At 45.2% G+C, this 22168-nt stretch overlaps 1 protein-coding gene across 9 annotated transcripts in view; it reads right to left on the bottom strand.

Annotated features, from left to right (window-relative positions):
• Window positions 1–22168, bottom strand: part of LOC142568070 (G patch domain-containing protein 2-like) — a 125802-nt gene that overhangs the window by 72329 nt on the left and 31305 nt on the right. For all 9 annotated transcript variants that reach the window (XM_075678163.1, XM_075678161.1, XM_075678159.1 and 6 more), the window contains 2 exons: window positions 14098–14321; window positions 11679–11752 (listed from right to left, as the gene is read on the bottom strand). In XM_075678163.1, coding sequence (XP_075534278.1) covers window positions 11679–11752; window positions 14098–14321 — 298 coding nt within the window. The remainder of the gene's footprint in view (window positions 1–11678; window positions 11753–14097; window positions 14322–22168) is intronic.

The following is a 22168-nucleotide window of genomic DNA, read 5'->3' on the forward strand; positions in this document are numbered from 1 at the left end:
TTCACCATTAGGGCTTTTCCAGGTCCACTTTCGGTTGCTATGTTTCCTGAAAAAGGTGTTCATTATTCTCAGCTTATTCCTTTCGGCGAATTCTACAAGCATCTCTCCTCTAGCGTTTCTAGAATTGACACCATAGTTGCCAACTGCCTGCTCACCCGCCTGCCTTTTCCCCACTTTTGCATTAAAGTCACCCGTTACTACTGTGTACCGAGTTTGCACTTTTCTCATCGCTAATTCAACATTGTCACAAAACTGATCTACTTCCTCATCATCATGATGTTGGAGTGTAGGCTTGTACTACCTCTAATCTATACTTCTTATTGAGTTTGATTACGACTACTGCTACCCTCTCGTTAATGCTGTAGAATTCATCAATGTTGCCCGCTATGTCTTTATGGATTAGGAATCCTACCCCGTATTGCTTCTCATCAGGGAGACCTCTATAGCAGAGGACATGGCCATTATTTAGCAATGTGTAAGCCTCACCAGTTCTTCTACTCTCACTATGGCCGACGATATCCCAAACAATGTCTGACATCTCCTCAAAGAGTCCTCGTAAGCTAGCCTCACTCGAGAGGGTTCGGGTGTTAAACGTTGCAAGGATGAGTTTCCATTGACGGCCTGTTTGGACCCAGAGATTCTCAGCACCCTCGACTGCGTTACAGGTACATCTCGTGAATAAAACTTTTATACATGAAAAGTGCATTCATTCTGCTTTCTTTGTTTATGTATTACATAAAATATTGAGTGCAGTAGTTCGTTCACAAAAAAAAAAACCCGGCGTGACCTACAAAAAACAGCCATTTTCCCCACAGTAAGGAAAAAAGTTAATGGTAATGGAGCTGCGGAACTGGGAGATAAGGTCAGAGCCAGCCACTGATGCTTTCCCACAATGCTTTCCACAGGGTTACACCATGCGGAGAATGCCTGATTCCGCCACAAAGGTGAACAGTGCTCGCTGGAGACTGTTGGCCTTAGCTGAGGGACAGATTCACTCCTCAAAGCTAGCCACTCGTCCCGGTGCTTTCGACAGAGGGTTGCATACTTAGGGCATTCCCACAGCAAGTGCCTGATCTACTTTTAATCGCATATTTTGCGCTCCCTGTGCTTCCCCATGGCAGCCCGTCAGCATGCGTGCGCGAGTGCTACATAAAGCTTTCTTTCTTTCCACATTCAGTTTCGGAACGGAATCTCCCACCTGCAAGGAGATAAAGTATATGCAGATACAGTGGAACCCACTTATAACAATTTTCAAGTTCCAATAAAATCCAGTTTTGTGTGTTGTGTTGTGTTTTATGGCACATAGGCAACTAAGGCCATCATGCGCCAAGCTCGAGGTATAGGAGAATTTTCTGTGTCATTTTATAAAAATGTAAAAAATCATCGGTGGTGTTGAGTGCTTAAATAGTTAGAGCTACCTCATGATGAAGTTAAAAAAAAGATTCTAACAATGGGTACTAATAAAAACTTTTAAAGGGGGTCGGGTAACCTCAGCGGCCATCCTTGCCAGGGCAAGGATCTCGAGGCTCCTAACCAATCAAATAAAGTCCTCAGCCTTTTTCTCAGGAATGAGAAATGGCTGTGGTGTATGAGGTGAAGTACTGCGTGATGATTTACATATTTTTAAGAAAACCAGCTTCTGTTAAAAATCTAAAAACTCTAGACATGTCCACAATTGCATTATCACTCAAGAGCAGTGCTGGGTGAAAAGGGATGCATTGGTTATAAAACAGGGAAAAGTACTTTTTCCGTAGCTTTTCCAGTTTACAACATAAAATTAAAATGTGATTGACTGTAAGTTTATCTCCACAAGTGCAAATTGGTTTGTCTTCTTTTTTCAGCAGAAAGTTGTGTGTAATGTGTGTGTGACCCATACGGAGACGGCAGATAATGACTTCCTTGAAACGCTTCTGGTGCACGCATGACTTCCATTCACCTAGAACTGGTTTTATTAATTGTAGCTTGTTATTGAGTTCGCTGTTCCAAGTGGACTGCCATTTTTTCCTTGCAAAACTATGTAGTAAGTCCATGCAATCTCTATAGGGCATATTTACATTCTTAATTTGCTTGCCGTAAGCTTGAGTGGCACACAAATCTGCTCTTTCATTGCCTTCTATGCCGACATGACTTGGTACCCAGCAGAGCCTGATGTTTTGGCCTTGAGTTGTGGCTGCTGTAATGCTGTGTATGAGGTCTCCAAGCAGAGGAGCCCTTGCATTTCCAGAATGAAAGGCCGTGAACACACTCAGTGAGTCTGTGTAAATAACACTGTTGACGAGGCGCTCATTTAGTATTTTTTCTATGGCTACACAGATGGAATAACTTTCCACAGTGAAGATGGAAGCACACTGTGGAAGTCTTACTATTTTATTCCAATTCCCCTGTACAGCTGCGCTTCCTACGTAAGCATCTGTTTTTGAACCGTCTGTGTAAAAAGCTGCAAAATTACTGTACTTTTCTTCAAGTGTGAGGAATTCTTGTATTATATGTTGTTGCGGAACTTGTTTTTTACGGAAGTGTGTCACAGTGAAATCACAGATTTCAGGAAAATTGTGCCATGGCGGCAGTGGACCTCGCCTTCGGGCAATGTTTGGCAATATGTCTAGCATGCCGAGGTTCTGGCACATCTCTTCGAAACGCAGGAGGAGTGGCCTAATAGCTTGTGGTTTGTTGTTAAACAGTGTTCTTGATGGGCACTTTGTGACTATGGGGTAACATAGGTGTTTGGGAAGCGAATGGATTCTTAGAATGTATGAGCATGTGAGCATGGCTCTTTTATCTGTAAGTGATGGTTCATTGGTTTCTACATGGAGACTGTTTATGGGTGATGTCCTGTATGCACCAGTGGAGAGACGCAAACCTAAATTATGTACTGGATCTAGCCGTTTCAGGTACGATGGTCTTGCTGACCCATACACTATACAGTCGAACCCGGCTATATCGAACTCGCAAAAAAACGCCTATCAGTTCGATATAGAGCATAATTCGATATAAGCCTGCTAAATAATTGGATGTCATAAAAGCACATACCATTTATAAAATCACTTTATTGATTAAACTAGCTTAGTTTCGCACGAAAGAGTCCTGCATTTTCTTCTGCTTTGGCAATTTCGCTGCCTGCGACGCACGCACTTTTCCACATTAAGGAGTCGGAGCAGCTGAGGCCGCAACTTTCCGCATTCGCGCAGAAGCACCGGACTATTGCGAGCGCACCAATCATTTCGGAGGATGTGGGACCGTCGTTGCTTTCCTCATTGTGCCCACTTTCACTTGTGCTCGGTACGATGTTGGCAATGTAGTCTTCGTTTTCGGGCTCTCCCGTGGTCGCGACACATCATTTGCGCTCACAAACTCATCCACCGTTGATTCGTCAACAGCTTCCGGAAATTCTGACAGTTCGCTCCAAACTTCGGCAACACTGGCAACGGCTTCGTCGCATTCATCAGAATTTACGGTCATCACCGAGCACGCGGAAGTCGGCACGGCTGAAGCAATTTCAGATTAACGACTCGTACACGGCCGTGCGTACGGGTCGGGCGCCACGGGCACCGGGTCGAGAGTTTGGACGCTTTAGCCCTAATCTCCCACTTATTCTTCAAGATCGTGCCGAGAGTGCTCCTCGGAATCTTGTGCTCTGCGGGGACATCCGACTTCTCACCGCGTTCGACACGATTTATGATTGCGAGCTTCCCGACGAAAGGCAAATTCTGCCGCTTCATCACGGCAACACTGCGTGAGAAGGCCTACAAGGCGCACACAAAAACAGCTAGACAACTCGCACTTTCGCCATCTTGCACGACGAGGGCACACGAGCATCTGATTGGCTGTCTGAGCAAGCGCTGTGGGCAGGCCAGGATCATTTTTTGCAGGGGGGGGTGCCGACGGCTCGTCTGAGGCAGCGCGGTCGCGCGCGGTCACGGTAGGGAGAGCGGTTGGATGGAGCCAAGCAGCCGGATTTTCTCCGCCACCGCGAGGGAAAGCCAACTTCCGGGGGCACTTTCTGCCGCTTGACGTTCGATATATCGGGTGTCGCTGCTATTTTTGTTCGATGTAAGCGTAATTTTTGCGATATATACTCATTGTAATTATATCGTGTCCTGAAATTGTTCGATATATAGAATAATTCGATGTAAACGGGTTCGATATAGTCGGGTTCGACTGTACATCCATAATCCAGGGTAGAGCGTACTACAGCACGGTAAATTTGTAAGAGACAAGTCCTATCGGCTCCCCAGTGTTTTCTCGACAGCACTTTGAGTATGTTCAGGGACTGAGAAGCTATTATTTTTCAAAGACTTTATGTGAGGCAGGAAGGTGAACTTCCTGTCAAATGTTACACCTAGAAATTTACGTTCATTTTTTACGGGTAGCTCTATTTCGTTCAGGTGTAGGGTGGGATCTATTTGTATGCCTCGTCTGAGTGAGAAAAGAATGGCCACCGATTTCTGTGGGGAAAAACGGAAACCATTTCTGTCTGCCCATGTTGCTAGTTTGTTTATTGTTAGCTGTATTTGTCGTTCGCATGTTGATATGTTCGAGGATGTGCAAGCTATCTGGAGATCATCTACATAGACAGAATACATAATGGATCTTGGAATTATTTTCCTGATAGCATTCATTTTTACAATAAAGAGTGTTGTGCTCAAAATACATCCCTGAGGTACTCCATTTGCCTGGATAAAATTCCTTGAAAGGGTTGAGCCAAGGCGAACATGAAATGTACAGTTAGACAAGAAGTCCTTAAGGCAGTTCAACATCTTGCCGCGGATGCCCAGTTCAGCCAGGCCCTGAATGATCCCAAACCTCCACGTTGTATCATATGCCCTCTCCAAATCGAAGAAGACAGATAGACAGTGCTGCCTGTGTGTAAAAGCTTCACGAACAGTGTTTTCAAGACGGACAAGGTGGTCGGTGGTGGAGCAAGCCTTTTTAAAACCGCATTGATGGACATCTAGGAGCTCCCGGTCTTCTAACACAAATGTTAATCTGATATTCAATAGACTTTCAAAGGACTTTGCTACACAGCTAGTCAGAGCTATGGGCCTATAGCTACTAGGAAGGGTGGATGGTTTTCCGGGTTTTAATAATGGAACAATAATGGCCATCTTCCAGGCTTTGGGAAGTTTCCCCGATACAAAAACTATGTTAAAAAAATTTAAAAGTGCCTCCACAGCCGGTTCAGAGAGATGAGCTAACATATGATAATGTATTTCGTCTGGGCCAGGTGCAGTTTGCTTACCAGCGGACAGTACTCTATTAATTTCCTGAACTGTAAGTAAGTTATTATAGGGTTCATTTGTACCGCCACTTGTCGGCAGTCTTTGTCTTTCAGCTGTGTTTTTGTATTTCAGGAATGATTCTGAATAGTGAGATGAACTGGAGACCGCAGAAAAATATTCACCCAGAATATCTGCCTGTTCTTCTATATTTGCCTGTGTACCAGGGTCAGAGAGAAATGGAACCGTGAATGGGAATAGCTGCCATTTATCTTTTTTACCATCTCCCACATTTGTTTTGATGTAATTGTGCTATTTATTGAAGACACGTAACCTTGCCATGAAGTTTTTTCTGCATTACGGTGAATATACCGGGCCTTTGCTCTGAACTTTTTGAACTTGATGAAATTTTCCTGCATTGGGTACCTACGAAAAATTCCCCAGGCTTTGTTTTGTCTCCTTTTTGTGTCTCGGCATTCTTGTGTGTACCAAATTTTGTGATTCTTTTTTACTACTCCTGACGACTGAGGAATTGCCAGGTGTGCAGCAGTTAAAATACAGTTGGTGATTGATAGCTTCATTCAGTTCGTCTATGCTTAAATCATCTGAAACTATTTTGTCTAACTGGCCCTTTCTTTAAAAAGTGCCCAGTCGGCTAAATGTAACTTCCACCGTCGTGGTTTTGTTGGGATGACTTGTGGTGGAGAGGTTAGGCTGATTAATACAGGCAGGTGATTGCTGCCATATGGGTTGTCGATGACATCCCATTTAAAATCGCTAAAAACAGAGGGTGAACTAAAAGACAAAACTATGGAACTCTTTTCTCCCGTGCTCGGAGAGCAGTATGTACTTTTGCCGGTGTTTAGGAGGCAAACATTATTACTTAAAATAAAATCTTCTAAAATACGGCCTCTCGCATCAGTGTGTGCACTTCCCCAAAAACTGGAGTGTGCGTTAAAATCATCAACTAGCAGGTACGGCTCTGATAGTTGTTCTAAAAGGGTTTCTAAATCATTAAGTGTTACTGTTAGGTGTGGCTTAAGATATATATTGCATATTGTGATCGTCTTAAAATGAATGACAGAGACGGCAACAGCTTCGTATTTGGTTTTAAGTTTGATTTCTTGGGTTACAACACCAGTCTTAATTACAATAGCAACACCTCCAGACAGTCCACTTGCGTGTTCTCGGTCAGAATGAAAGACATTGTACTTGTTTAAAATGTTTTTTTGTTTGGGACCTAAGTTGGTCTCCTGTAAGCATAAAACCACCGGGGACAGTGTGTTTAACAGTTCTTTTATGTCACTGTAGTTATTCAATAGTCCTCGGCAGTTCCACTGTATCAGGAATGCCATGTTTGGTGAGCATAGTTAATAAATTAGGATACTGGTTTTTTGGGTGCCAATACTGGGGTTTTTTCTTTTCTTTTTCGCTCCAGGGAGCTGTGCTTTTGCTGCAGCAGAGGCGAGTTTTGTGTTATGTCCATTGCCTCACTAGAGGCTCTGGACTTCCGCGGTGAACCCGCGGGTGTACGGTTTGTGGGCTTCTCTCGACTGGGGGAAGCCTTGCGGGCGGCCGACTGAGAGGCCGGCGCGCCTTTGTTCAGAGGTGGCAGAGCAGCCTTCGCTGCGTCTGCCGGGGGTGGGAGTGGCCCTGCCTCAGGCTTTGCCTGGGCGGTGGCCGAGGCCTGGTGTGGTGTGCCGCCCTGCGCACCACATCGGCGAAATTTGTTTTTGCTCTGAATTGAAATGTCCAGGAGAGTCGTTCTCGTGCCTCTTGATAAGTGATGTTTTACTTGGTCTTAATCGTTATGATTTCTTTCTCTTTATTCCAGGTCGGACATGACCTCGAGTACGCGGGGTGGTCCCCTTCAAAGTTCGCGCACAGTGGTGCAGCGGTACAGTCCACAGATTCATGAGCATTTGAGGAACATTTGGCACATGTTTGGCGGCCACGACAACTCTGAGAGCCATGGCCGAATCTTTGACATATAAAACATCGTCTCGGATTTGGAATGTATGGTCTCATAGTTATTCTAAGATAGCCTACTTCTATGGATTCGGGGAGTTGGTTGGAGGCAAAGGTCAGGACTATGTGTTTTGTAGGTAGTTCCTTGTCGTCTTTTCAGATTTTGATACGATGGACTTCGGTGACATTCTGGTCTTTCAGACCATCCAACATCTCTTCTTCAGAAAGGTTCAGGAAATCGTGCTCAGATATTACTCCTTTGACTGTGTTTAGTGAGCAGTGAGTAGCTACGGTTACCCGGACGTCTCCATAGGACACTAAGGTTGGGAGTTTCGAGTATTGTGCTTTGTCTCGGATTTAGAGGAGTAGGTCGCCACTGGCTAGCTTCGTCACCTTGTAGCCAAGGCCCAGGGCGTAAGTCGGAGATTTTGATACTATGAATGGGGACATTTTTCGAGCTGGTTGATCTGGGTCTTCACTATGTATGACACGATACTTGGGGAAATGTTTGTTTGTTTTTTTGGAAGCATTGGGAAGTTATGTCCTCGGTCCGCGCTCTTTTTGGAGTGCGATCATTTCTGAGAGCGGTGGAGCCATAAATGGCGTTTAATGTTCGGTCATGATGCAAGCCGCCCGCCATGGAGCCCAACGAGGGGATGGGACAGGAACTTGCAAGCAAGCCGTGCCCACGCCAGCTGTACACCTCAACTATAACCAAATATGACACAACTCAAGGTACTTGATCATACAAGGTTAACCCTCGCCGCCTATGAAAAGTGAAAAAACTGAGAAGAGAGGAGGACACAGGAAAGTTGTAAGAAAGAAGATAGGAAAGTGAAAGGTGGAGGGGAGGATAGGAAAAGGCGACTGCCGATTTCCCCCGGTCAGGTCAGGCCGGAGGTGCCGTCTACGTGAAGCAGAGGCCAAAGAGGTGTGTTGCCTCCGCCGGGGGGCCTTAAAGGTCCCAACACCCGACATTGGCTCAACCCCCAGGATCCCCCTTTCCCCGGACACGGCTAAGCCGTGCACGGCTACACGCAGGAGGGCCCAACCCTCGTGTGCTCAGGTACGTGGTGTCTCAACACACCAAACGCCTGCTTACGCAGACGCCCCTGCGGGGAAAATCCAGTTTTTTATAACTGATTTTCCTTCGATTTATAACTTCGGACTAATTATGGCCAGCAAATGTTATGCTACTGGCTGCCCAGTCTACTCAATGATCTTACCAGATGCAATATCGATGTGTTGACTTGTTCCGCGAAAAATCTGCGTGATATGTTCCTCCAATCTTGACTGTGTACCGTTGTACTTAGTGATCTTTTGCCCTTAGTGCTTTTGCTCTTCTCTCTTTTCTTTCCTTCTTTTCTTCTCTTTTTTTTTTTCCCCTTACCGTTTCCCACCTGCCCTGCTGCTGCCATTGTAAACGGAACCTGGGGCCAGTCAAGCTGCTTCTCCGCAGCTTTTTTTCCCCCTTGTTTTTTCCGCCACAACCATGTACCTCCTTGCTTGTGGAAACAAATAAATAAATAAATAAATAATTGTTATGACAGGGTTGCACAAAAGAAAGAGCAGAGGGAAGAAGCATTGAAAAATTTATATCTAGAAAGAAAGAAGTACCGCATTGGCACAATTTTTTTTTATTTGTGGGTGGGTGAGCAAATCACACAAAAATGTTGCTAACATGTCCCAAAGAACATGTACAGCGGTACCCCAGTTATACGTTGGCTGATTTTGTGATGTCCCAGGCTTTATGGCGGATTAGTGCAGTCTTATATGATGACCCCTCCCAAACAGTGAACATGGATGCGTGAGAAGCACCGCCACCTTCCGGTAGCTCAGTCATGAAACCGTCGCCTCCATTGAGAAGGGGACAGTGCCCCTTCACATGCGGAAAGCTTAGACTGATCTCCAGGCTCCCTCCTAGTCTCCTTTTTCCTTCCCTCGCATTCACTGCCCTCTCAATGTTTGTTTTCCTTACCCCTCTTCCCATCATTCAATCACTTTTGCCCCTTCATTGGTGTCTCGTGCTTTCCCTCTCTTTCTCGCAGCAGCGCCTGCTCCTGTCACAAAATGCAACAGCGTTTTTTACACTATGCCAAGCTCACTAACTTCATACAGTGCCACAAGCACTGTTCACTGCATACTTCGACAAGTCCAGTGCCAAGTGATCACTCAAGCGATCACTCAAGAATACTGTCCTAGCATGTATGGGAAGCACACGAGCATGTGCGAAGATCAAACCAAGTGCCCACCGGAAGGCACGCAGATCATATCGGATGCATGTGTTCATGCACGCAGGAACACACAAGACTTCTCACACGTCTGTCATTGGGTTTTCGCTTTCGTGCAAATTGTCATATCATGCCGACACTGATGGCTGCTTATGCACGTGCACTGATGGGCAAGGCAGGACAGTGAGCGCAGAATACGCAAGTAAAAGTCTGCTTTCATAAATGAGGGTGATAATTTAGGGGTGCGCAAATTATAGGAACAAAGATGATACAGTCAAACCCACTTACAGGATTACCAGTTTTAACAATACTCTGATGTAACGATGAGCAGCTGCTGCACCATCGACTCTTGTGTGTGTCATAAACCACTTACCACAATGTTTCCATTCCACATTACAGACTACAACAATTAAATCTGGCTACTTGCTGCCTGCCCCTTTGTGCTGTGCGCCTTGCACAACATGCCCTTGTCGCCCCCTATTCCATTCTACTCCTCTAATGTTGGCGAGAGGAAGACAGGCACATGAGGTCAGCGATGCAATGCGATGCGAGCCATGCAGGGTGCGTGGCACAAAGGCGAGTGTGACGAAGCAACTCGCGCCTTGTGCGCTCTTTTATTTTATTTCTCTTCCGCTGCACACACCTACAGCAGCCATATTTAATTGTTCTAACCGACAAGGCAGCATGGAAGTATCGTTATAAGCAGTTTATTTTACCATAGAACACATACAAAAGTTGATGTCTGTGGGGTTTCGGGCACTCGCGGGGGTTGTATGGAGCCATTGCGTCGCATATCCGGGGGCTCTGTGTCCATTTCCTCCCTGCCTGGACGAGGTGGCAGCTGGTCACAAAACACTGTCACTCGGCTGTCATCCCGCCCAAGGGAAGGTCAATGGGCTTCAATCATTGGCCAACATTTTGGCGGCAATCGGGCCCTGGTTACGTGCGCTCCGGGTACGCGCGCGTAATACGGGGCCCAAGGAGAGACCACATCGGGGCGTCGGAAGGTGAGTACGTGTTCCTCTCTGCAGGTGGCAGCCCCCTTTGTCCGTCGCTGGCCATTGGTTACTTCGGTTCGTCGAGGTACCGGCCTCAGTGCGCATGCACTCTTCCGTCGTCTCGACGTACTGAGGCAGCGTCTTCTGATCGTGCTGATCATGCGCCTATCTGTTTGTCTGTTGTTTCTCTCTGTTTCCATTTTCTCTGCTGTGGGGAGTGTAATGGTAGGCATTGACCGAAGGATAGGCAGCCTGTTACTACTGGGCTCTTTGTTCTTTGTTCTCTGTCACCGTTCACCGCCACGCATGCAGGGCGCCGCGCCCTGCATGCATGGCAGCTCAGAGTGCTCGAATCTGCAGTGGTCATCCGGCGGGCGCATTATTAGAGTGTGTGCGCCCTGAGCGTAGCGAGGAGAACACATGTTGCATCGGCTGCTCACGCTATATCCAACATATTGTTAAAGGTAGTATAGCTATAAGTGGGTTCGACTGTAGTGCTATGTTTTTTTTAAATCATCCACGATTTGTGAATGTGACATTTCTTGTATATTGCTATCATTTGAGAGCTGTTGTTTATCCTGTTTTCTTATGCAATACTTCCCGTTGCGCTTGATTCCACTGCACCGACTTCCTGTCTTCGCAATGCAGTGTTTTGCAAATAAATATCACTTGCAAAAAAAGCCTTTTTGCTACTTCGGTGACTTTGTCAAGTTGGCAGGTTATTGTTGGTTAACCTAAAACAAAATGCCTTAGCTGCAGTCATTCAAATGTGAACAGCAGAGTGCATGGTTTTAATTAAACCTAGTGAAAAGTAAGGAGCGCAAGGTTGTATAAGACCAAGTTTGATGTGTTACTAACACTGCTTGTCACACGTCACAGTTGGTTGTCATGTTTGTGCCCTTTCGTTCCTCATTAGGTTGCTGAATAACCCTGCACTCCGCTGTATACATTTGAACGACCACAGATGGTACTCTTGTCCTTTATTATCGAAAAAAAAACTTGCAACAGGCAGATGCTCCAAATGCCTGTGATTCGACAGAGAACCAGTGCCTAAGCTGTTTCAAAGTGGCATCACCAGCTGCCTTTTGTCCCTTGACCTGGCTTCCACTTGTGCTACAAGTGAATGATCTGCTATCCCAGAAATGCAATTTTCACCGATTCGCTCGACTTTACACTTGTTCCCTTTGGTGACGCTTTCAAGCATGTTGGGAAGGGAGTGGAGCGCTGCAACTAATGTGCAAAACAAGAAGAGGAAGAACCAGTACCTTCACGGCCTTCGTCATTTGTCAGGATGCCAGCATCACTCTCGCTGCTGCTCAGGCTGCTACTGCTGGCCTCGCTGCACAATGTAAGAAAACAATAGCAGATTAACAACAACACAGTGGCGTGCACACACCATGAATGAAAAGAAAAAAGGAAGTGTGTACAGGAGAAAAATAAAGGGCTGAATCATCATTGCCTTCATAAGCCTACTTACCTCTACCTCAAAACAAAGGCCTCTGCCTGTTTCATGTGAGTAATCCAGTGTATGCCTCGAGTGTGCACACATCTCTATTTTTTTTCAGTGCGCTGTTTCATTATTTTTCTTATTATTAATAAATTCATATCAACTAGCCCTTTGTACTACAGTTCTTCCAATCAGTGTAGGACAGGGAGCATAAAAAAGGCAAAGGGACAGAAAACATTACTACTGCAAGAAAAAAAACTTTACCACAGAAATATAGTTTTCATTGATTAAGAGAAAGTGTTTGATTCAGTCGAAACCTCAGTAGTCATGGAGGCATTAAGGAATCAGGGTGTAGACGAGCCATATGTAAAAATGCTGAAAGATATCTATAGCGGCTCCACAGCCACTGTAGTCCTCCATAAAGAAAGCAACAAAATCCCAATAAAGAAAGGCGTCGGGCAGGGAGATACGATCTCTCCAATGCTATTCACAGCAAGTTTACAGGAGGTATTCAGAGACCTGGATTGGGAAGAATTGGGGATGAGAGTTAATGGAGAATACCTCAGTAACTAGCGATTCGCTGATGATATTGCCTTGCTTAGTAACTCAGGGGACCAATTGCAATGCATGCTCACTGACCTGGAAAGGCAAAGCAGAAGGGTGGGTCTAAAGATTAATCTGCAGAAAACTACTAAAGTAATGTTTAACAGTCTCGGAATAGAACAGCAGTTTACGATAGGTAGCGAGGCACTGGAAGTGGTAAGGGAATACATCTACTTAGGGCAGGTAGTGACGGCGGATCCGGATCATAAGACTGAAATAATCAGAAGAATAAGAATGGGCTGGGGTGCATTTGGCAGGCATTCTCAGATCATGAACAGCAGGTTGCCATTATCTCTCAAGAGAAAAGTGTATAGCCAGCTGTATCTTACCAGTACTCACGTACGGGGCAAAAACCTGGAGGCTTACGAAAAGGGTTCTACTTAAATTGAGGACGACGCAACGAGCTATCGAAAGAAGAATGATGGGTGTAACGTTAAGGGATAAGAAAAGAGCAGAATAGGTGAGGGAACAAACGCAAGTTAATGACATCTTAGTTGAAATCAAGAAAAAGAAATGGGGGCATGGGCAGGACATATAATGAGGAGGGAAGATAACCGATGGTCATTAAGGGTTACGGACTGGATTCCAAGGGAAGGGAAGCGTAGCAGGGCGCGGCAGAAAGTTAGGTGGGCAGATGAGATTAGGAAGTTTGCAGGGACGACATGGCCACAATTAGTACATGACCGGTGTAGTTGGAGAAGTATGGGAGAGCCCTTTGCCCTGCAGCGGGTGTAACCAGGCTGATGATGATGATGACTACAGAAAAATTACATTTAAATTGTATTTTGTTTTTGTTTTTTTTTTAAACAAAAAATACACATTTTTATATGTTCATTTTTTTTCTTGCTTCATCTCGAAGAAGCTGTGCTGGACAGTTTATCATTTTCTAGTAGTAATGATTTCAGCAGCCAGTTCCAGCTGCTACCGCAAATTGCCTTTAATCTTCCTGCATTTTCTTTCTTCTGCCTGGATTCCTCCCAATTTAATCATTATGTCACGCCATGTAATTCTCTGCGGCCCTTAAAGTCATTAGTGATGAAATTTCACTTTGATTAAATTGTTTATAAAAGGGTAGCTTATACTACTGCAGCAATGCTCTCAAAGCTGCAGGGTTGGTAGTTCTGTATTCTTACTAACGACCTGTGATGAACAGCAGCACCTAAGCAGATGGGGACCCGGTGGCTGACAGATATGATGCCAGCACATCACCTCCAAGATGTTCAGTGTACCACAGGCACCACCTAATCTCAGGGGTCGTATGAAGAAGTCACGTGAATTTCGACATTCCGGGCCTAGCATTACTTCCAGTGGCTAATTGTAAATTTATGGTGTTCAGAAATAGTACGATATAACGGACAATTTGATGTGAATGGTTTTGATATAGTTGGCTCCAACTATAAGTCGTGCTGAAGATTTGGAATCTGCCATACGAAAATGTGACCCTGTGAGGTCGCATTTCGTCAAAAAATATTTACCCTTAGAGGGTTAATACAGGACGCATTAGTATCTTTCGTGGAGAATGCAAGAAGTGCTAAGTCTCTCTTGCCTTCATATCATTGGCTGCTACATAGGAAAATGGAGTAACGCAGCAAAAAACACAGCAAAGGAGACAAGGGGAAATGGGCACCACCCACCCATGGTGAGGTTTGGCTTCCTCCAGCTCCATGTCGTCGCAGCACTCAGAGGAGCGCCGGTGGCCGACTGACTCAAGGCTGCGTTCGCGCATGCTGCGCTTGCGCTTGCCGCACAGGCTGCCCACAGCTGCTCTCGCAGCTGGGGGGCCACAGAGCTGCTGCGATCCTCCCGCCGTGCACTTGGTGGCACCATCGAGTGAGGCAGCCTTCAGCTGAGACGATGGCTGCAGTGGCGTGAAAGGAATGAAAAGAAAAAGAAGCTGAGATTGGCCGGTCTACCCTATTCTGTCATCACCACATTCGCTCTGCTCCATGTCCACTGCAGGACCAAAGGGTCTTGTCCAAAAGATATAAACACATCCTTATCTGACATCAGTGGGCTCCATCTTAAAGCTGTAGATTTCTTCCTCTCATTACATCACCTAACGCTCCGGAATGGCATTAAAAGCAAAAAAAAAAAAGATATCTTTCCTATCAACACTGATTGGCGAGCATTTACCTGGATAATTTTCAGTTAGGAAGACTACAATTTCTTCTGAATGCCACATCAGGAAGGGGTCTTCAAGGCGAACTGAATATAGCACATGATGCAAAAAGGTTGAGAGAATGTAGTGCCACGTTCCTTTTTCAGAAATAATGGCTCAAAGAGGTAATTCCGGCTTATGTGTCTTAGCACTAAAAAATATGTCGAGGTGGATTGGTGTCGAGGTGGATTACTCTTGGATTGCTTTACTCCCGACACGAGGCGCTCAAGACCAAATTGCTCAAGCAATTCAATTGCGGTTTTCTAAAGTTGGTCTTTCTCTGAAACAAAATTTTTGTCTATAGCAGTTTTAGCTCTTTGTGGATACAATTCCTCAGGAACAACAACAAAGAAACCTTCTTTGTCCGCAGTAACCAACCTTAGCTGACGCTTGACGAAAAAACGCTACACACCAGATAGGTGGTCTGACTTACAGGGCTGAGGTGCTGTCCTTGCGATCACATCAACGCACTCAGTCACACATCTTGGTCGAAAGTCTTCAGCGACCCAACGAGAAATGGATCTCGACAAGCTGACCTTTTGCGGAGGTGACAAATCAAGTTCACAGGCAAACTTTGGTCCCTTGCGCAGGGTGTTTTTGACGTTTCCTGCGAGTTGTTGATCGCAGAGTACAAACACTTTTCCTTGGTCCCGTGTAGTCCTACCCTTCTTCGGTAACGAGAGACAAGCATGGGCCCATAGGAATTTCGTGATTTGCTCCGCGATCTTAATCCATTCCCAAAAGCGTCTTCGTTGGCCTGTCGCACACGGGGCTCTCCCGCAAAAGCACTTTTTGTATATAGTTGAGAGTTAGCATTCGTCCTGTCTGCTTCTAGTCTCTTGTCTGTCACTTCATGCTTCAATTCAAGATCATGTTACCGTACCAACTTGCCCAACTTTCTATCCTTTTGCATTACACTCAGAATAAGCTTGCAGGCTCTCAAATGTGAAAATGAGTGGTCAGCATTGACAGAGGTGAATAGAACATGTTTGTATTTCCGTATGTTTGACAGCTTCAACCACTTTGCAATTCTTGAGTGTTCCACCTGCATGAACCTCCGAAATTTCTTTGAACAGAAAATAAGTCAATGTTTCTTGCTTAAGACAGGCTGCACCTTTCCCCAAACTTTTTGACAGTTCCAGCCACACACACAGGATGCATTAAACTTGCCTTATGGTGCAACAGCTATTTCAGAGCTCGTGATCTGTTTAAAAAGAACTCTTGCCCCACCAGGTCTGGCCATTTTGAACTGACAAGCGCAGAGCATACATTGCGTGATAACGATCGTGTCTGCAAAGTATTACATTGCTACGCACCACGGAAAGATCTGAAATTTCAAACCGAACACCGTTTTTCCTTCTTCTTGCGGCCACCCTGTTCCAAGCCGGACGGTGATGTAGTCGCGTCCCTGCGCCTACGTACTCGAGTCTGCAGTGTGACATCGCTCGTGGTGACACGTGACTTCGAGAATTATTCAAGGCGCCATCTGTTATTTGTGTAGTCTGTTGCTTGATTTGATGAATTGAAGTTTAGAGAAATAATAAAACACACAAATAGAATGTCTCCATATTTTTTGCTTTACTCTGCACTGAAGCAAGAGAGATGTACTTCCGCTTGGTCTGCTTGTTCCCACGGTCATGCAGTCACATGTGCAGGTACCGAAACTATGTCATTTTCTACCATGTTCCGGCACGTGATCATGCTCTGCGATCCACTTGTTCTGCCTAAGTATTTGTGTAGCACTGAATTACACCGCTAGTCATGTGTCCTTGTGCACAGGGCGCAAAATCGTTTGCTGCGCGACACGATAACAGCTCACACGCAACGCTGCCTGGGCAAGTGCGCATCGCCAAGGAAAAAAAAAAAAAAGAGAGAAAAAAAAAGTGAAGGCGGGGCGCATGCATATGTGTCACGCGATCCTCGGGGTCCGGCATGGGAGAACGCAGGGAAGGAATTTCGCTTGCGGAGACTAGACGAGGCGAGTGGAGAGGGAGTCTCGCTATGCAGTGGAGCCCGCTCGCTGAAATCATGAGTTTGCGGCACTGAAATATTGCTATCTCGGCTATTAATGAGTCGACTTGAAAATTTTTTTCGGCAGAATGCTCCCTAGAGGACACGTAACAACTTCCAGCGTATAACAAACATTTGTTATGGGGCCTGGTGAGGGGCCCTTTAAACGCTTTTTGTATATATTACTATGGCGTTATTTTTCACGAAGTGTTTCTCTTTTTATTGTGCATTGGAGTATACGAGCATGTATCTCAGGACATATGCTTACCATATTTACTCGATTCTAACACGCTCTCAGTTGTAACGTGCACCCATTTGCTGTGATAAAAAAAAAACAAAAAAAAAACAAAGGTCCTTTACAGTACCGTGCACCTCATTTTTTTCATACAGAAATACAACTTTCTCTCATTTGCAAAAACAGATTTACTCCCAAGGTACTGAAGTTCCGATGAATAAAAAAGTTTCAGGTTCACCTTAAACGTGAAGCATCGCTTGCGATAGCAAATTAGTAGACAGCTATACGAAGTAAGGATAGTAGTTTTATTGGCCACATAAACGTGTAAACATTTGCTTACTAACTAAATTAACAAGCACGTTGTCACGTGTGCACAAGCAAACATGAACACGTTTCACTCAATGACCGCGGAAGCTAGCTATCAAAATGCTGGAGTGAGGAAGTAGGGTAGTACAAGTGAGCAAATTGACCTTTGTTCTGCCTCTCGCTTTAACGCAAACTAAGCGACGAGAACACAGCATGATACACCTAGACGTGTAGACTCTGTCCCCATTGGACATCGCTTTCAAGATACGAGTCGCGTGGCTGCACCGTACGCAGCAGCCGATAGAGCAGAACGGCTCTCCTTCTGTTTGCACCAGTCTTGCAGGCAAGTTTAGGGGACCCCAAATGCCTGCGGTGCGGCCTGATTTCTGTCCGTCTCCGCACACGTGATCACTTTCATTTGAATTGTGGCATCACGATGAACTTGAAGTGCCTTTGCCGTCGGCATTTCTATACTGATACAGCAAACAAAAGCAGAAAACGGGAAGACAGACGGTGGACTAACCCAAGCACACGTACTACAGCAGATGGAGGAAGCTATGGCAGCTAGACTCGGAGCGCATACGAGGCGGCTATATTGAGATGCTGATGGCGATATAATAACGCAGATTTAGGGTCACACTCGATTCTAACGCGCATGTGATTTTTGGGCCCGTTTTATCGTTAAAAAAGTGAGCATTAGATTCGAGTAAACACAATAACTAAATAGTGAAAGAGGGGCGGAGTGAGAGGCAGAGTTTATTACAAAGAGACAGAATATTGCTAATCTATTGAAGAGCTTAGATGAGTCGCCATCGGCTAGTGTGTCTGTAGAACAAAAAAAGGAGTGGAGATGCCAAAAAAGTAGACCGCGTAACTAGACTCGACAGTACTTCCCACAGACTGCTCATGCTTAATTCTGCCTAACATATGCGCAGGGCAATCAGTAAGCAGTCTTTCCAAGCTACAGTTTACAGTACACCTCTCTTAAGAGCTGAACCTTTCCCTCTGAAATACCCGCCTGCAGTGTGACATGGAGTTGTGAGACCGCAGCCAAAGCAGGACACTTTTGGTGCTTTATTTTGGCAATGCTAACCAGTGTCAGGCAGATGATGAGAGGACCTCACAAGCTCAACTAAGATTGTCTACATAAGTGGCTGTTTCTGAAGTCTCATTGTCAGGCACAATGTCATAAGCAGCAGCGTCTGTTAATGCTGCCATGTCTTCGGAAATAAGGAAGCCAATGTGGATTCGAAGCAAAAAAATGTTGCAGTTTCACACAAAAGGCAAATTATTGATAGCAATATCAAAGTATTTGACAACTACACTAAGTAAGGTTTGTGGTTTTTGGCAGCTGTATGAATTACAGTAAATATTTATTTACTAATTAAATTAACAAGACTGCTGTCACGCGCAAACACGAAATGATCTCACTCAATGACTGTGGACAAACATTGTGATATTCCTGGCATCATCACAAGTGGAACCAGGGGTGAGCACATTTTCTTTCCTGCTGCCTCTCGCTTCAACGTGCCTACCATATTTTTCTGCATATGCCCCATGCCCTCAATTACAACAGCCCGAAAAATAATTTTAAGAAATATGCGCATATAATCTGTAGAAATAACTGCACACAACAATGCTCAAACTCGTCCATGTTGTATCTTCGGCCATCGGCTCTATTCCGCTCCTCTTTGGCAATGCTGATGAAGATGGACTCCCACGACGGATGTGATGGCGGACAAATCAGTCTCATGAAATGTGACGTGAATCCAAACACTTCACAGCTGGCATTCACATGGCAGAGGATGAGAGTGGACGAAGCAGCCCTCACATGGGCAGCGGCAGCGGAGCAAATGCAACCAAGCCGAAAATCCCGATGGTGATTTAGCTCTCCGCTGTGTTGTGAAGTGCCTTGCGCGGATCGAGATAGCGCCACGGGAATGGGTGACGTATGACCACAGGATACGCAAGCTGAAATCGCTATTTGCTCTGGCACCATGTGCCCTGTTTGCCAGCTACTAAACACCAACTGCAAAGAGGAGAAGAATGGGCAACCATGAAGGAGGGAAGAAGGGTGCTTCAACATGTAGGGTTGGAGCGAGCGTAGGGTTCCCTGAGAGAGAACGAAACTTTGAATGGAAAAAAAACCTTGCCTTGAGGTGTGGCTTCATGGCAACGCAGTGCATGCTGCTATGAGGCCACACCTCAAGGCGAAATTGGCATACAACCCAAAACCCTACTGTACTATTAATCTTTTTTTATTCTTGGTGCAGATTATATACACGCGCAAAAATATGGTAAGGTCACTGTCATACAATGCTGTGCTTTGTTATGGCATGGAAGAATTTGGTAAGGTGTGTTTACACTTGAGCAAGGACAACTTACCAAATTCATCCGTGACACAGCAGCCAAGGTCGATCCGAATAGGTCACGAAGCTTCCGGCGAAAAGCTGTTCTCAACAAATTGTCACCAACATCAGCAAAGGTGATTATGGGAGCAGCGATTGAAGTGCGACTACGTTTGGAGGAAACAAACATTGGGAAAGAAAAGAAATGTTTTTAATTAAAGCGAGACAGAGTTATATTCATTCAATGAAAATAAGATCCCTACGAGTAAAGAAAAGACAAGTATATTTTATTTTGTTATTAGCAATAAATACCTTTTTTTCAACACCCATCATGAGAAAGGGTGATGAAAAACGCGCTTCTCATGATTGCAAGTGATAGCACCCATCACTCATCAAAACGTCACTATCACATGCAATGGAATACAGCCCTTGACGTGTGCAGAAAGGCGCACTCGTAAAGTTCACCTTTTGCAGCACGCTCCCCTCACATGTTGTGCTGTTTTGCTTGTCGACATGTGTCTGAATTTGGTGATGCAAGCAGCTTCATTGTTTCTGAACCTGTTCAGTCAAAAGTGGGGAGTTACAACTGCCAGATAATCATTTAATTTAGTTGTTTTTGTGCGATTGTGCTGGTCGACGGGCTTGGCATCCTACGATAGGACCAGCATTCTACACCTAAAGCCTTCACCAGCCTCCAAAGAGAGTATGCTCTGAGCAGGGGTGCGATTTCGACACCTCTACGGATGGCCTTTTCCTGCATCCCTTCCAGCGCTGAAAGTTCGAAATGCCCATCAAGGCAAATGGTGGGGTATCTGAATATACAGCTCTAATGGTAGGCCACCAAAAATTCCGCGCCTTCAAGAACAAAATGACGCCACTTCTGTTTTTAACGGCTATGGGGTCATAGTATTTTTTTCCCCTCATGTTCCCTCGTCACACAGATGGCACAAGCCCCATGAACCGCTCATGAACCGCCATGTTTTGAATGTATGGGCTTCTATGGAAGCTTTGCTGCCAGGTATATTTATCTTGCAGCAGCTGCATTGGCGCAATTACACTAAAGAGGGCAATGTTACAGCTTCGGTCGCACATAAAAGAAAACATATTTGGATGATTCTACATGACGTGGCACTGCTGCTCTAGCATGATGCAGATCCAATGAAGAGCCGGAGAAGACATGCTTGCGGAGTGAAGAGGTGGATATCAATATTAAAGAGATACCATAAAGAAACATTGAATCCGTTTAGTATACTTGAAGAGCTGTGCTTTCATTTACTTTGAAGTAATAGATTGATTATTAGAAAAAAAATGACGGTCAAAGTTTCAGTTTTGAATTTCTTGCCAGAGCTCCAGGGCCGACACATCAGCGGGACGTCACTGATTGCAAAGTATTTTTTGACATTTCTGCCATCGTGGTTATGTAAATGTTTGCGAAACTGCCTAACTTCAGCATGTCTCTTTTAGAATACAATTTAGTCCCTCCCTACTAATAAAAATTTAACCGAGCCTTAGCAGACGGCGTCAAAATCTATGATGGTGAAGGCATTTCAAGGCAGCATCACCACCAGTCTTTTGTTATTGAGTCTTTTCTGGCTTACCAAGCAATTTCTTGTGGTAAGAGTGTCCTTTTGTTAGTGTGGAAGGCTAATTTTACTAATGTATCGGTGAAATTTAATTTATTAGTTAACTTTGTAATGTGTTAGCAAAATCATTTTCTCTTTAGTGTACATTTAAAATAAGTTTTCCCACACCTCAAAAGCTAACTGCCAAAAAATTTCACTTTGGATAAATTGTTTAAAACTCAGTAGTGTATATGCACACTCAATTACTGATTTTTTGGACATGCCCGATAATTCCACCATGTACCTCACAGCGCCAATGCAAAAGAACGGCTGTATTTTGGATGCTGAAACCTTTCACAGTTTCAATTCCCAGACTTGTTGCCATGACCACAGATCTGAAATGGCATTAATCAAAGCCACCATGGCCATTTTGATTATCTCACCGCCTCGAACCAGCGCCCTTGCACTCCGATCCACTGGCAGCCGTAGCCACCACTGCACCAAATGCTAGGCCTAGCTGCTTCAACATTCATTATTAAGCTTGCTGCTGCTCAGTGCCGTGTATATCATTGAAATAATTAGCTACTGTCAGCAATGGTGCGAACACCAGCCTCACCATCCTCACTGATGACTTTGAAGCGCAGAAAGTGCAGTAAGGGTCAAGCATGTGGGGATTGAGGTGCCTTTCTGCACCTAGTCCCCCAGTTCACACATGGTGGTTAGCTTGAACCGCCATGCCAGGGGCAAGCTCTCTTCCGCCGAGCACTTTATTGCTGCGGCAGGTGCTCACAGGCCCGCAACAAGCCAGTTACATGGGACCTCTGCTCCCGCATCTTCTCCTTCTCACACTTGGTAAACTGTTACACGGTTAGCCCAAGCACAGAGGGCGCATACTTAATCGGGCTTGAGGTGAGCTTTTGACAGCAGGTGCCATGACTGTCACACTATGTTGTATCTTGAGTTAATAAGCCTGGGTTTGTTGATGTTCCGATTCAAGAGCCTTCTCTGTGCCACGTCAGAGAATCAACGAACCCTGCCGTAGCGCCTGTGTAGATTTCAGAGTGGAGAAGCGCCGTGCCCTTTTCA

This window comes from Dermacentor variabilis, unplaced genomic scaffold (assembly GCF_050947875.1).
Source record: "Dermacentor variabilis isolate Ectoservices unplaced genomic scaffold, ASM5094787v1 scaffold_16, whole genome shotgun sequence".
NCBI classification, from domain to species: Eukaryota; Metazoa; Arthropoda; class Arachnida; order Ixodida; family Ixodidae; genus Dermacentor; species Dermacentor variabilis.